General features: G+C 29.8%; 1 protein-coding gene across 1 annotated transcript in view; it reads right to left on the bottom strand.

The window, feature by feature from the left end:
* Positions 1-18,266, bottom strand: part of gse1a (Gse1 coiled-coil protein a) — a 62,549-nt gene that overhangs the window by 11,179 nt on the left and 33,104 nt on the right. The window contains 6 exon segments of the mRNA XM_051100154.1: positions 2,047-2,338; positions 5,142-5,305; positions 5,307-5,447; positions 7,733-7,900; positions 15,562-15,762; positions 15,853-16,016. Coding sequence (XP_050956111.1) covers positions 2,047-2,338; positions 5,142-5,305; positions 5,307-5,447; positions 7,733-7,900; positions 15,562-15,762; positions 15,853-16,016 — 1,130 coding nt within the window.

The following is an 18,266-nucleotide window of genomic DNA, read 5'->3' as shown; positions in this document are numbered from 1 at the left end:
AGACCATAATTAGACGTTATTTTGCTGAGTGTGTTTTTGTGCTGGTACACGGGCTGCTTTAAGCCTGTCATGGACACCTGAGCTGAGTACCAAAACAATTCACAATCTTCATTTTCTGTGCAGTATTCACTTCACAGCAGTGACAGATACTGACTTTTACACTAGGAGGCAACATTCGTCCCTGTAAGCTGAATTTTAAGGGGCATTTTTACCTTCATAAGGACAATTTTTTCCACCTTTAACTGACTTTCAAGTGAGATTTTCACCTTTATAAGAGCAATTTTTTTTTTGCCACCTTAAATTGACTTTTTAAGGTGCATTTTTACATTTACTAGGGCAAATTTTTGCCACCTTATTTTCCAGGGACATTTTTACATTTATAAGGGCAATTTTTGGCACCTTAAATTGACTTTCAAGGAGTATTTCTTTTTTTACCTCTATAAGGACAATTATTTTTTTTATTTTTAAATTGACTTTTTAATGTAAATTTTTACCTCTATAAGGACAATTATTTGCCACCTTAAATTTACTTTTTAAGGTATAATTTTATGTTTATAAGGGCAATTATTTGACACCTTAAAATGATTCTCAAGGGACATTTTTACCTTTATAAGGGCAATTTTGCTACCTTAAATTGACTTTTTAAGGTGCATTTTACCTCTATAATTTTTTGCCACCTTAGTGGACTTTTATGTGGGATTTTTACCTTTATTAAGGTGAAATTTTTGCCATCTAAACTTGACTTTATAAGGTGCATTTTTATGTCTACAAGGGCAATTTTTTGCCACCTTAAACTGATTTTCAAGGGATATTTTTACCCTTTATAAGGGTAATTTTTGCCACCTTAAATGTACTTTTTAAGGTATAATGTAATGCTTATAAGGGCAATTTTGCCACCTCAAATTGACTTTTAAGGTGCATTTTTAAGTTTACAAAGGCAATTTTTACCAACTTAAACTGATTTTTAAAGGACATTTTTGACCTTTAAATGGGCATTTTTTGCCACCTTAAATTGACTTTTCAAGGGACATTTTTACCCTTATAAGGGTGATTTTTGCAACCTTAAATTTACTTTTTAATGTATATTTTTATGTTTATAAAGGCAATTATTTGCCACCTTAAACTGATTTTCAAGGGGCATTTTAACCTTTATAAGGGCAATTTTTTGCCACATTAAATTGACTTTTTAAGGTGCATTTTTATGTTTACAAGGACAATTTTTGCCACCTTAAACTGATTTTTTAAAGGACATTTTTACCTTTGAAAGGGCATTTTTTTGCCACCTTGAATGGACTTTTTAAGGTGCATTTTGATGTTTACAAGGGAAATTTTTTGCCACCTTACACTGATTTTCAAGGGACAATTTTACCTTTGTAAGGGTAATTTTTGCCACCTTAAATTTACTATTTAAGGTATATTTATGTTTATGAAGGCGATTATTTCCCACCTTAAACTGATTTTCAAGGGGCATTTTTACCTCTGTAAGGGCATTTTTTACAACCTTAAATGTACTTTTAAAGTGTATTTTTATCTTTTATGTCAAATTAATTTACATTTGATCACTACATTAATTTAGAATAATAAAACCCTATAGACCAATCCACAAAAAAAACATATCAGCAAAATAATTTTTTGCACTGCAGAAGTGGCACAGAAGCAGCATCTGTAGCGAAATTTTGAATTATGAAATAATTTTAGAATTTATATTTTAAATATGATACATACGTACTGATAAAAAACTGCTATAATCTAGTAAAAAGTCAAATTAAATTTGTAAAATTAAACAGAAATATAAATAGATTAAAGAAATATAAATATATTTAAATATGAAATTAAGAAATTTTGCCTCCATATGTTGAATTATGGGATTATTCCAACCAGTTTCTACCAAAGCTTCACTCTCAAGATGTTTTTGCGTTCACGTTTTGCAAAGCGAGTGACATACTCGATAACGTCAGCTTGTACATTGTTAAAAAACAACTGCGATATAATCACAGCCGATACATAACGCCCAGCCCTAACGTGTGATTTTGATTGTTGGCTCACCTGTGAGTCTCTCTCTGTGGTTCAGCTGCTTCCTGCTGCTTGTCTTGCTGTTGAAACTCCTGGCCGTGTCTGTCCGCTTTCTCCACCTTCAGCGCTCTCTGTCTGGCGAGCCATCTGTCGTCCTCCTCCTGCCGCTGGAGCATCATGGGACTGACCACGGGCCTGTGGCTCTTCCCAAACGGGACGCTTGAAGAGAGGCCAGGCCCTGAGCTTGAGATGGATGAAGGACCTCCTGAGGATGAGTACGGGCCGGACTGAGGCATGAGCAGCGGCGTTTCTTTGGTTTTGTCTGCTTTGAGAGACGACAGATGCATAGATGAGTAAACGCGTGCTTTTCAAAGCGAAATAAATGCAAATATTTCGTTAATGTCTAGTAATATACTATACTTATGAAGAACGCGGGATCATGAGATTCACCTGAATGCTCTCATTCATCTGCTATTACACAATTAAAAACCTCCTGACTTCAGTGAAACTGCAGCCAAACCATGTTTAATGGCTGGCATCCTTTGGGTTTCTCCAAACACAGACCCATCCAGATGCCGGAAAAGAGGCTGATAGATGATTCATCAGACTATATTAATTACTGATTAGCCATGAGCGATGCAATCAGTTCCTGAGGCTGCAGGTAATATGAGTTTTCAGAGAAATTAAACACGGGATTGAACTGAACATCAATCATAATTTAAATGTTAAATATTTATGAAACCAGCTGCATGAAATGTAAAAGGAACTTATGTTAAGAAGTAAATAATGTGAATGAATGATGTCTTAAAACAGATGTATTGCATTGTAACGGATAAAAAAACAATTAAAGCAATAATTAAAATAAATGCTTTTCTCTTAAACTTTCTTTTCATCATTGATGATAATAATAAATGATTTTGAGATGCAAATCATCATATTCTAATGATTTCTGAAGGATCATGTGACACTGAAGACTGGAGCAATGATGCTGAAAATTCAGCTTTGCCATTTCAGAAATAAATTACATTTAAAAATATATTCACATAGAAAACTGTTATTTTAAAAATACAATAATATTTCACAGTATTACTGTTTTTAGTATTGTTTTTTTATCAAATCAATGCAATTTATTTGATAATTGTCAGTGAATTTTTTTAAAAATATTTAATTTAGCTTTTATTTATTTTATCTTTATTAGTTTATTTTAATTTATTTATTTATTTTTGTTTGTCATTTTATTACTTCAGCTTAACGTGTAATTTCTAAAGTTTTTTTTCCCCATTGAATTAAAATTTATCTTCTTGTGTTTTAAAGAAAGTTATTTTTTGCTTGTTTTGTTTTTGTACTTTTGTTTTTAATTTGTAAAAGTGTTTGTTAGCATTTTTTTTTAATTCTATTTAGCTTTCATTTATTTATTTTTTATTTATTTTTATTGTTTTATTTGTTTTAGTTTTAATCATTTTATAATGTCAGCTTAACATTTCTAATTTCTAAATTTTCTGTTTTTCCATGCCATTAAAATGTATCTTCTTTATTCATCACAAATTCATTTATTTAATTTATTACATTTATTTATATTTCATTTGTTTTAGTTTTAGTCATTTTATTACTTCGAATCAAATGCCACACTTTTACAATACTTTTATGTGCTTTTTGGAGCTTGAAAGTTTTGAACCCCATTGACTTTCATTTTTTTTTTTTAAGTTTTCTGCATCAGTGCATTTTTTTTTTAAATATTCAATTTAATTTCCTTTTTTTTAATTTAAATGATTTATTTTTATTTATTTATTTTGTTTATTATTATTTATTTATGTATTTATTTATTTTTTTACATTTAGGTTTTCCATCTAATTAAAAGTGATCTTTATTCATCACAAATCAGATCTCTTTGCTTGCACGTCTTGTGACTTTTGTATTTTTTATTTTTATTAATACTTTTAGTTTAGTACTTCAGCTTAAATTTATTTATATCAGTTGCTAAAGCAATATTTCTAATTGTCATTTTTGCTTTGTTTTTAAAGTATTTTTATTATTTAAGTGTTTTTTCATCAGCATGCATTTTTTTTATATTTCTATTTAACTTTCATTTATTTAATCTAATTTCTAATTGTCATTTTTGTTTTTAGAAAAGGTCATACATTAAAAAAATAATATTAAAAAAAAAATGTTTTATCATAGTTTGTTTTATCAATTTAATAAAATTTTTTATTTGTTTTAGTTCTGAATTTCCAAAGTGTGTGTGATGTAATAAAACACAGAAATAAATAGATAATAAATAATTACACTAAATTAAATTAAATTTAATAATTGCAATATTAATATATTCATAAAGTATATAATTACTGTATATTACGTAAAACATTTAATTATTTTTTAATTAATAAAATGTAATACTTAAATATCATTAGACATTACATTAAATATAAATAAATACTAAAAATTGTAATTCAAATTAAATCTAATAAAAAAAACTAAATAGATAATAAAAGACATTTGTAAAATGTGTAAAATACATATGTAAATAGATAATAAATGCATAACCTTAAGTAGTTTGCATATATAGACTAATCAAAATAAAATAATATTTGACAAAGTAATACATTAATATACTAAATTAATTAATATTAATATATAAATATAAAATTTTAAATTTATTGTCTAAATGTTATCAAACAGTATATAATATTACTGTACATTAAATAAAAAATAATAATTAATAATCTTTAAAAGTAATACATTTAAATGTATATATCTATATATAAATGTAACATTTCAATGTCATTAGATATTACATTAAATACAAATAATGACTTAAAAAATATAAATTTAAAAAATGCATAAATAAATAAATACATGTGTAAAACGTGTGTGTATGTGTGTTTTACGTTTAGGTTTTTCCATCCATTTAAGCTTTATCTTCTTTGTTCATCACAAATCAAAAGTCATTGGCTTGCACATCTCGTCACTGCAAAATTTGAATATGTGCTTTTTTTTTTGGACCCCATTGACTTTCATTGTAACAGCAGGAACATTCTTCAAAGTATCTTCTTTTGTGTTTTACAGAAGAGCAGTGCTAATATTGTTTGTTTTGCTGTGTGTTTGTATCTAGGCGTCTCTCACAGTCGTACCGGCTCTGGTAGCAGCGAGTCTTTCCTCCAGCTTGCCCCGCTCCTTCCCGGGCGGCCGGTGCGTGTACGGATGAGTCTGCGAGTGAGAGATCAAGTGCTGGCTGGCCGGCGGCTCGTGGCTCAGGTGGCGTCTGTCCACGGCCTTGACCGCCTGGACGTCTCTGCCTCGCTCTTTTTTTGATCTCCAGCTCTCGCTCTCTGTCTTTCTCTCTCTGCACCTCCTGTTCCCACTGCCTCTCTCGTTCGATTTCACGCGTTCTCTCCTTCTCTCGCTCCTGCTGGCGAAGCTCCTCTTCCATCTGCAGCCTGCGGAGGGTCGAAACACACGCACGCACACAAATGGTGTGAGATGCAACACTCTCAACAGGAACAAGAAGAATACACTCAGCGAGAGGCCGCGGGAACACGGGAGAGTGTTGATGATGTTTGCTTCGGAGGACGAGGAAGACTGCGACAGCGTGTTTGTGTGTCGAGGCGACACGTGCGTGTGATATATGGAGAATTTCTTATGATGATGTCGGAATGATGTGTTTACACGCGAACGCCTGCAAAATGTCATAATTACCACTCGAGGGCGTCAATTTAAGAATCACTGAACAGAGTTTAACATTATGCGAATGAGCACTGTTGTGATGTGGGAACAGCCAATAGAAGAGCAGACAGTGGAGCTCATTTGCATATGTAGTGAGCATGTGTAACTAGATTTGCATTTACTGAAGAAAATATGGACAAATGGGAAAATATGAGCGAGCTTTTTGTAAAAACATGGTTAAAGGTTTAAATATAGATGAATATAGGAAAGAGAAAGATAGCACGTTAATAATAATATTCAATATAGATGGAAAAACTGATAATAGGTAAAAAGAGAAAGAAACAATATTACAGAAGACATAATTGCGGTGTTTTTTAAAAGCTGAAACTTCTTAACTCTGCTGAATATAAAAAAAAAATTACAAAAAACAAACCAGTAAATTAGCCTAAGATGGTATTGCTATTAATAATTACTGTATATTACGTAAAATATATATTTTTTACATTTATCAAATTAAACGAATATATTAATATATAAAATGTAATATTTAAATGTCATTAGATATTACTTAAAAAATTACTTTTTATTTACTTTTAAATCTAAGTTAAGGTAAAAATACATAAATAGCTAATAAAATACATATGTAAAATATTTAATATACATATGTAAACAGATAAATAGATAATGTGTAGTATGAGTAGATGCATAAAATAAATACAATTCATTAAATATTTAATAATTGTATGTAATGAATTTAATTTAATTTATATAATTAGAATATTATTAAATATATAATTATATAATTAATCATTATTATATATAATATTTTCTTCCATTTAAAAATAAAAACACAGGTATATAGATTATAAAAATCTAAATGCTATATATATTATAGAATAATTATGTGTATTATATATTATAAAATGTACAGCAACAAAACAGCTCATTTAATTCCTACATTCAATTATATTAATTTAATAATTAATTTATAATTAATTAATAATATATTAATATAAAATTTTTAATTTAATGTCTAAATGTTATCAAACAGTATATGATAATTACTGTATATTACATACAATATTTAATTAATATTTTTTAATTAAATGAATAAAAATAAATGAATATATTTATAAAAATGTCATTAGATATTATATTAAATATAAATTAACATTACTTTTAAAATAAATTTTATAAAAAACAGAAATATATAGATAATAAAATACATATGTGAAATAGATATGTAAATAGATAACAAATAGATAATTATCCATTGTGTAGTATGAGTAGATGCATAAAATAATTACACTTAATTAAATATTTAATAATTGCAATATTAAATATTAATATAAAATGTTTAATTTAATATCCACATGTAATCAAATAGTATATAATAATTTATGTATATTATATAAAATATTTAATTCTTTTTTTTAATTAATAAAATATATTAATATATAAAATGTAATATTTCAATGTCATTAGACATTACATTAAATATGAAGAAATATTACTTAAAATTTTTATTTAAATTAAATCTACTAAAAACATAAATAGATAAAATACATTTGTAAAATGTGTATAAATCATATGTAAATAGATAATAAATAGATATAGATTATCAAAATAAAATATTTTTAATATTCGACAAAGTAATAAATAAATTAATATATTGAAATAATATTAATATAACAACAAATTATAAAATATGACTAAATGTTATCATATGTATATACATATATATGATAACTTTTAAATTTTAAAATTGATGACATTTAAATTAATTTAAATATATCTAACAAACAAATATATAAATGTAATAAATATAAAACAATCTAAATAAGTATACTACATAAAATGTTATACATTTAAATGATTAATAAATATGTTACAAAATTAAACTAAATTATCTACCAAACAATGTAATGCTTAACTGTAACGGCTCTTTTCAAAAACAATTTGAAAAGATTTTAATGCAGTGTTGCATTGACTATAATTATTAATTTCAGCTTGTACATGTGTAGTGTGTGTGTGTGTGTGTGTGTGTGTGTTGATGTACCTCTCGGAGTGCAGCGCTGACAGCGACTGGTGTGCGATGTCAGGAGGGTAAAAGACGCCCGGCACGGGCAGGTGCACGGCAGACGGGTGGAGGGCCGGCAGGGTTCCCCCCTCTGGAAGCGGGTAGTAATGCGAGCGCAGGGCGGACAGACTGTAATAATCCTCCATCCTGATCAGCCACAGGAAGCAGAGACAGAGAGAGCAGCTAATTAGTGCCTCTATAAATAACCGGCTCGTTCATTAACCTCTGCTCTCTGGCCCTGCCACATGAACAGCGCTGCCTATTTCTGTCGGTGCAGTCGCACCACAAAGACACACGCTGAGAGTGTTATTCAGACGGACACAGAGAGAGGATCAAACCGAGAGACTGTTCATATATCTGAAAGAACAGGACGGTCCCTGCGCTTTTCAAATGAAACACTATACGGACAAAAACAAAAAAGACAGTCCATCCAGATCAAATACAGAAATAAAGCAGCAAAACGTCTTACTCAAAAATTATACCACACTATATTATAATAGTTACAACTGCTGACAGTCACATATCAACATCTATTCAGTATTCAGAGTTTAGCCAATAGTCTTAAAGGTACAGTAGCATTTTTTTTCTTTCCATTTTTAGGTTCAGTGAGCATGTGGAAAATAATCATATGTATATATTATTAATTAATAATAATAATAATAATAATAATAATAATAATAATTATATATATATATATATATATATATATTTATATATATATATAAAGCTGGTATAAATGATATATTTATATATATTATATATTTAATAAATTGTACAGCAGCAAAAATAAACAATTTAATTCTTAGGTTCATTCTTATTCTAATGTTATACATAATCATTCAATCAATCACAATTTAATAAATAAAAAATACTGGCAAGAGCATATATAAATTTAGCAAAAATAGATTTAATTCTTAGGTTGAATGAGAGGGTGGAAAATAGTCATAAATATTGCATATAATATTTAAAATAAATATGCAGTATAAAAATGTGTATAAACATTCAAATTAAATATATCTATCTATCTATCTATCTATATCTATATCTATATCTATATATATATATATATATATATATATATATATATATGAAAAATAAAAATTGCTAGTATAAATTATATTTATTATATTTAATCAAATATACAGCAGCAAAAAGTAGCTGATTTAATTCTAATTATATATATATGTATATATGTATATATATATATATATATATATATATATATATATATATATATACACACTACTGTTCAAAAGTTTGGGGTCAGTACATTTTTATTGTTTCTTTTTCTTTTTTTTTTTTTTTTAAGAAATTAATACTTTTATTCACCAAGGATGTATTAAGTTAATACTTAAAAGTTTATTAAAAGTTAATAATAAATAATTTACATTGTTATAAAATATTTATATTTTGAATAAACACTGTACTTTTTAAACTTGTTATTCATGAAAGAATCCTGAAAAAAAAAAAAAAAAAAAAAAAAAAAAAAATCACAGGTTCCAAAAAATATTTGGCAGCACAACTGTTGATATTATCCAACATTGATCATTCTAATAATAAATCCGCATATTAGAATGATTTCTGAAGGATCATGTGACACTTAAGACTGGAGTAACAGCTGATAAAAATTCAGCTTTTCATCACAGGAATAAATTCTATTTTAAAGTATGTTAAAATAAAAAACATTATTTTATATTGTAAAAACATTTTGCAATATTACTGTTTTTTTCTATATTTTTAATCAAATAAATGCAGCCTTGATGAGCATAAGAGACTTCTTTAAAGACTATTACAAGTCTTACTGACCCCAAACTTTTGAACGGTAGTGTATATAATTATTCTAATTAAATACCTTAATTAACATTATTTAATAAGAATTTATATATTAATATTAATTAAATTAAATTATGTTATACACAATCATTCATTATTCAAAATTTAATAACAAGTAAAAAAATACTGGTGTAATACTGAATAAATATTCAATTATATTATATTCAATTATATTATATTATATTATAAAAGATTCAATGGCAAAAACAGGTTCAGTGACTGGGTAAAAAAAATGGTCATATATAATTTTTGTGGTGTAAATATATGCATAAAGTACTTATATATTTATATATATTTATATGCATAAAATACAGTTATTATTTAATAATTATAAGCAATTAATTAAATTAATCTATAATATTATATACACACAATTTAGCAATAAAGTGTGTGTGCATGTGTGTGTGTGTGTGTGTGTATATGTGTGTGTTTTATAACTAAATAATTAATTTTGTAATATTGTATGTACATTATAATATATATTTATAAATGTCTATTATAATATAAACAAAGAAAACAACACTTTGCCATAGGAAAAGGTTTTTGGTAAAAGACTGAAAATTTAGCATACAAAAAGAACAGACTTTATATACATACATACATGCATACATTTAGCTTGAGATCTTGTGTCTCAGACAGGAGTACATCTGTGTGTGTGTGTGTGTGTGTGTGTGTCCAAGCCTGTGGTTCACTTCCCTCATTAAAGCCATTAAATCATTTGCAGGAGAAGAGACAGCATGCCAAACCTTCACACACACAACAGCTGAGCTGATCCGACGGTTCACAGTCACACAAATATATTAATACAGTTTGAAATACTTCATGCCATTTCATTATAATCTGGCAGTTCAACTAAAATACACGCTGAGAGAAGATGAGCATCATCAAAACAACAACAAAAAACATCCAACTATCTCTGTTGGTGTAGCACTAAGGTCAAATATCTGGGCTGGCAACCAAACATTTGAATCACCTATCAGCAGCTATCAGCAATGTGATAACTGTGGTGTAATATAAGCAACGGCCAGATCAGAGGACATGTACAAAAATAGCTACTGAGATAAACATTTACATGTTTGCATTGGGCAGACACTTATTCAAAGCGTTTTTCACACATTTTTACCCTGAGAATGAGTTTAGCGAACACACGACCTTAGCGCCGTTAGTGCCATGATATGCTGTTAAAATATGAAAACTATGAAGAAATATTAGATATTAAATCTCCGTAACATAGCAAACAACCGGGCAAATTTGCATGATCAAATGAACCTAAATTCCAACTGAAGCTATTAGATTTCATCTGTGAAAATTATGAAACAATTAAATATCACCACATTTTTCCTGCAACTGTAATCAGTTTTTTTTCCACAAGGTGGCGCCACTGTCTGAGTTGTTGTTTTGCAGTATTTCACGGACTGAGGAGACTGAACAACAAACTAATGGAGACACAACAACAATCAACGCCTTTGAGACAGTTAAGAGACACACGCAACTCTAGTTTAAAAGCGTACGGACGTATATTTATCGCTTATAACCTAGGGAGAGAAATAACGCAAACACTGGACAAAGATGAATCTTTCTAATGCTCATATTTTCATTATGCACAACTAAATGAACTTGATGCAAAATCTGTGTTTTTTTGCTGGATTGTGTAGATTGCTAATGAAATAAATGAAAATTAGTTTGTCCACAAGTTGGCACCACTGTCCAGGTTTTGCAGTTGACAGAGAGACAGAGGAGACGGAACAACAAATTAATGGAGACAACAACAATCAATGTCTTTGAGACTTTGAGAGATACACAAATCTAGTTTAAAAGAGTATGAATATATATTTAGCGCTTATAACGTCTGGAGAGAAATACTGCAAATACTGGACAAGGATGAATTTTTCTAGTGCACTTGTGTTGGATTATATTTTGAAATGCTGTGCATTAGGCTGCACGCAAACTGTTTTGGATCAAAAGTATTTGTGTCAAAATTAAAGTACACTCTAGATGAAATTTTTGTGACATTTTGGTCCATTGTCTATTATCTGCGGTGTAGTGATGTGCGACGCACAGCTCAGATATTGCTTTAAAGCAAGTCTCTACGCTTACTTTTTAGGAGCACAGTCAAAATTTCAGGAGCAACTTCTAATCAATAGTCAAAAAATCTGATCAAAAATTAGGTGATCCCATTACAAGGTGATATTTGACTCCTTAAAGTGATTTACAGGGGAGTTTTGTTTTTACATTTGTAATGGCATTTTTCTAACTTTATTAAAAGTATGTCATCTTTTATGTCCTTTTTTTTACAATTATATTTTATAACCTTTTTTAAATTTCTACTTAAAACAACAGTAGAACACAAATACGTTACCACTCAAATTACATCAGTATTAACAAAATTAATTTGTACTACCAAGGTGGCACAGAAGAACACAAAAGTGGCTTATTGGTGTATTTTCATGTTTAATGAGGCTCAGAGGTGAGATTAATGTTTTAAATATAAAATTTTGAATATAGAAATATTAAATGATTTAAATAACTGAAAAAAGATACTTTAAAAATGAAATTAAAACTGACAGTAGGTGGCGGCAAGTCACTGATTTTATTACTGAATCATTCATTCATTTGATTCGTTCGAACAGCTGATTCATTCAGGAATAAAGCAAGTGACTGTCTTTATAAATGGGAAATGGATTCATTGACTCACTAGATTCATTTAAAAACGCATGTTCATTTATAAACGCAGCACCGCTGTGTTTAAATGGAGATGTGCAACGGCTCAGTTGTGACTTGTTTCAAACTATTTTTGATGATGAAATAGAGCAAAATTAGGCAATAGTGTTATAGTCAGACAACGTAAGTCACTTCATAGTAACGTCTTGTTTAACTGTTGTATTAAATCAATATCTCATTTACAAACTCCCTTAAAAAACATTAAAAGCTGTCACTCGTCTTAGTTCATCACAATCTCACAAAGTTCCATTATAATCAACAAAGCTCTCTACACTGCACAGTGAATCTATTATTTACACTCGCTCTACACTTTGTTTATGAAAGGATTCGTAATATATATGTTGGTGATACATTACGCAACGTTGCAAAAACACAAAGAAACCTTTAAAGCTCCCATCGGCGCAAACACAAATATGCTGATCGATTCAGTCGCACTGCTGCTCCTAAATATTTTTTCATAGTCGCACGCAGTAGTTTTCGGTCGCACTGTAGAGCCCTGTAAAACCAAGCAACTTTCTGCAGGACAACATGGCTAATATGCATGGGTGGGGAATATTTTGCTGGATTACGTAAATTCCTACTAAAATGACTGAAAATTAGTTTGACCACCAGGTGGCGCCACTGTTCAGGTTGTTGTTTCGCAGCCTAAAAAGAGACAACAAACCAAGACGGTTAACAGATTCACGCAACCCTAGTTTAAAAGAGTATGAACATAATGTTTAATAGCGTACAAAACAGCGCAAATACTGGACAAAGATGAATCTTTCTAGTGTACGTGACGATCACCCATTTGTGTGCAATATCAAATAGTCAAACAGATATTGCTTTAAAACCAAGCTGCTTTCTGCAAGACAACATGGCGAATATGCATAACTAAATGAACCCGATGCGAAATCTGCACGGGGAAATTTTCTACTGCGTAAATTCCTATTGAAACGACTGAACATTAGTTTGTCCACAAGGTGGCGCCACTGTCCAGCTCATTGTTACACAGTAGGAAATGGACAAACAGACTTTGAAAGGCTGTGTGTTGGTTGTATGCTATTTTGTAACAAACGCAGTCGCATCAAAATGAAAGTGTATTTGGGCTGAAATTTTTGCGACATTTCGACCCATTGTGTTATCAATAATGTAACGATGTATGAAGCACAGCTCAAACAGATATTGTTTTAAAAACCAAGCAGCTTTATGCAGAACAATGTGGTGATTATGCATGACCAAATGCACCTGATGCGAAATCTGCGTGGGAAAATTTTTGCTGGATTGCGTAGATTCCTACTAAAATGACTGCAAATAAGCTTGACCACAAGGTGGCGCCACTGTTCAGGTTGTTGTTTCACAGCTCAAAAAGAGGCGGAACAACAACAAACCATGACGGTTAACAGATTCACGCAACTCTAGTTTAAAAGAGTATGAAAATAACAATACGTTTAACAGTGTACAAAATAGAGCAAATATTGGACAAAGATTCATCTTTGTAGCACGCATGTGACGATCACCCATTTGCGCAATATCAAACAGTCTTTGAAAGGTTGTGCATTTAGCTGTATGCTATTTTGCATCAATAATATTCACATCAAAGTTAAAGTATGTTGCTGAAATTTTGCTGACATTTTATGTCTATTACATGTAGTGTAGTGATGTATGAAGCACAGCTCAAACAGATATCGCTTTAAAAACAAGTTTTCTGCTAGTCAGCGTGGCAAATATGCATGACTAAATGAACCCAATGCGAAATATATTTGGGGAAATTTTGCTGGATTGCGTAGACTGCTACTGAAATGACTTTGCCCACAAGGTGGCGCCACTGTCCGGGGTCATTGCTTCACAGTTGGAAAAGAGATGGAAATATGAAATAGCACAAGTACTGGACAAAGATCAATCTTTCTAGTGCGAAAATAGAGAAACAAATAGACTGCGAAAGCCTGTGTATTCGACTACATGCATATGCTAAGCATTTGCGTCAAAACTGCAACTGAATGCTTTAGTTTTGGATTTAAAGGGATAGTTCACCCAAAAATGAAGACGCATCGAAGACTGACACGGAAGAGATTAAATTGTTGAATAAAGTCGTTATTTTTGTTTTCTTTGCACACAAAGTATCTTCGTAGCTTCATAAAATTACTGTTGATCCACTGATGTCACATGGACTATTTTAATGATGTCGTTACTACCTTTCCAAGCCTTGAATGTGTGAGTTGCATTGCTGTCCACGCAGGGTCAGAAAGCTCTCGGATTTCATCAAAAATCTCTTAATTTGTGTTCCGAAGACGAACGAAGGTCTTATGGGTTTGGAACGACATAAGAATGATTAATTAATAGGGGTGTAACAATACATGTATTCGTACCCGACCGTCACGGTACGGGCATCTCGGTTCGATGCATGAGGCCTTACAACAAATACAGGCAATTCACCTTCAGTCCAGAAGGGGGCGACCGCAGTAATGCAACTCTGTTTGATAACCGCCGGCAGAAGAACAGCGAGGAGTTGCCAGGAGTTGCACACTTAAAAACAAAGACCACTAGACAGTGACCATGTGCTGATTGAGAACGCGTCTCAGGAAAAATATATTACCATTTTTGCGATGCATCCAAATGCTGAACTATTATTTATTATGTAAATTATAAACTTTGCACTTCAGTCGCGTTCTAACGGTGACACAGTGAGGCTGGTGCGCTGATGTTTGGTTCACTGTGTTTTATTTTAATAAGGACCAACTGCGCTGTCAAGTTAGCAATGCTAGAAGCCTGGAACTGATATGTTTTGTGTTTGTGTGCGCTGCCGCGATTTCTTCAACTTTCTTCATACCAGTAAAATCAGCTTAAACAAAAAACAAATAGAATGTCGCTTTCTGCCATTCAAGCTTCCTTTCTGGCACAAAACTGAACTGAAACTCAGCAAATATAGGCTGCGTTACCTGTCGCACTGTTTTCCCCCCTTGTCTATCAGTTAACTAAATTAAATATATTTTAAGTATTTATTCCTTGTATGTATATATGTACTGCAGATTTTATAGCCTATATATGACATTAATTTGATATAATATTTAGTATTTTCACATGTAGGTGGATTGTAATTGTAATTTGTACTACTGTCTGTTTAAAATAAATGAAAAGAAACCTAGCATAGTACACCCATAGAATTAATGACAACATTTTCATTTCTGGGTGAACTATCACTTTAAGATATAATAGATTTTTTCGTGTCTAATACAGGAAGTTTTATACAAAGGAACCAAAACAACAGCACACACCTGTATGAAGCGAGCGAGGGATGAGGCAAATATCCTGAGTGAAAGTACGCCAGAGCGTCGGCCGCAGTTCCTGGATTCAGCCCTAGAGGGAGTCCTAAAGGCATGCGCAGCTCATCGGCGGAGGCGTACGGACGAAAACCATCGCGAACATACTCGTCCTGAGCTCCTGCTAGCAGCATATGAGGAACCTGCCGGGACAAGCTGAGAGAGAAAGAGAGGAACAGCGGATGAGTGACGGAGCGCTGTAGGATGTGCAGGTGTGAATATGTGAGCGACGGCCGCTGTACTGACTGGGTCTGCAGACGCGGGTCCTGCATCAGAGCACTCGGGGTCATGCTGAAAGGATGAGCTGAACCCAGGTATGGCGGGAGAGAGAGGGAGGGCTTCTCCTGGCCTGGTAAAGGCCGGTCTGGGGCCAAACGCTCCTGGCCGGATCCTCGTAATCCTGCGTCAGCCTAAAAGGGAAGAAAAAAACATTTATGGTTAGGGCATCATGTTGTACAGCAATATTTGTTAATGTAATACAAGGTAAATTATTATATAACTACAGTCCAATAATATATATAATCATTATTTCCTGTTTCACTCAACCTAAGAATTGAATAGGCGGTTTTGTTTTCCATATGTAATTATTCCTAATACTTATTATATCATCAGTGAATTTAATTCACATGTACAAAGCTGTTAGTATACAGTAGAACTGCATCAGTAAATATTGAACTAACATCACATATGTTTTAGCCATAATGATTTAATATATAAGGTGCTATGTATTTGGCTGGAAAAGTGAGAATTAATGTAAATGCATCTATGGCTGCGTTCACACAGTCAGTGTTTGGGATGGGATTGTGAATTTGGGTCGACGACAAATCAGAGTGTCTAAACTGTATTTGCCAGGTACAATGCATATACCTTTTTGTATTCATGTTTGTTTTGAAAAACCATCAAATGAAAAGTCAAAATATATTTTTCCTTACACGTTGAATACATGTGCACGTATACATCCTAATTATTATTTTCAAAATGTTTTAAAATATATTTTTCAAGGTAAAAAGTATATATTGTTTTAATAATTAATCAATTCATAAATATCATCATCCTGAACTAAGCTTGCCTTGTCATAAAATGCATCTGATATATTAGAAAACACGAATGATATATAAATAAATAAAATAGCTGATGCTTATTTTTTCAAGAAAGAAAGAAATGTAATTTTTATTTTCTAAAATATAGTATGAAATATTATGCTTATTATGCCTACTTAAAGATTTCTTTTTAAGAATTTCCTTATTTTAAATAGGATTTTTTTCTGCATTATGATATTAAGACAGTTGTACTATCCTGATGTGTTTGATTTTGTATATATATACACACATTATAATTTAAAATATTTAAAATAAATACACATGCATTTAAATACACATATGAATTATTTAAATACATTTTATACTATTTATTGTATATATATATATATATATATATATATATATATATATATATGTATGTATATATAATATTTTATTTTTGAATTTATTTTCATTTATTTTAATATGCTGTTTTTATTATCATATAAATAATATCATATTTATTTATTTATTTAAACTGTATATACATTACTTAATTCTTATGTATTTATTTATTTATTTATATTCTTATTTTGAATTTATTCTAATATGCTATGTTTTTTCATTATACAAATAATATAATATTTGTTTATTATTTATTTATTTAAATTATTGAAATATTTATATATTAAATAGATTAATAACATTTAATTATTTAAAATATTTAAATAAATAAATAAATAAATAAAACATTAATTGTGTAATTGATATGTGTAATTTTCAGTGGGCATATGAGTTCAAAGATGAATAAATATTTGATTCTTATTTTTTTTTTGGAGTACATTATTTTTATTATCATACAAATTACACATTTATTTCATATATTCTAAAATATAAACTAGATATAAAATAAAGAAATAAAATTAATATAATTTTTATAAATAAAGTATTAATAAATTATTAATTAATTAATAAAACAATTTTCTTTTCAAGAATTTCCTCATTTTAACTAGGATTTTTTTCTGCATTACGATATCAAGACAGTTGTATTGGTTTTGTTTACCCCAAGAAATTTTTTATTTAAATTTCATTTTAATTCAGAAATTTAGAACCATTTTATATATGTAAGAAAGATAAGTTGACAATCCTGAAAAAGACAAAATGGATAAATACCTTATTTTAATATTGCATTTCTTTTAATTTACTTAAATATTTTGTTTTATTATTATTATATGCATGACATTAAAATCATATATAAAAATAAGCATATATTAAAACTAAATAAATAATTTATATTATAAAAAAATTAGATGTAAATATATGAATGTTTATTCATATATTACCAGCTATAAATAAATAAATGTCCACACATTTACTGTATAATTAATGATTATTTTTAAAGGCTATATGTGTTTTGTCAACTTTGCCAACAGTGTTTCGTAGTGTTATTTATAGACTAATTAAGTATTTATTAACATTGTGAATTACCCTTTTTTTTTTTTAAATATTAACTTTAATTGTAGTTTAAATTTGTCAGTTTTTTATATTTTTTTATTGCTGTAACAGATTTTTATTATATATATATATATATATATATATATATATATATATATATATATATTTCTAAAATGTCTTTTATTG

This window comes from Labeo rohita, chromosome 25 (assembly GCF_022985175.1).
Source record: "Labeo rohita strain BAU-BD-2019 chromosome 25, IGBB_LRoh.1.0, whole genome shotgun sequence".
In the NCBI taxonomy this organism is placed as follows: Eukaryota; Metazoa; Chordata; class Actinopteri; order Cypriniformes; family Cyprinidae; genus Labeo; species Labeo rohita.
This window is presented reverse-complemented; position numbering and strand designations above follow the sequence as displayed.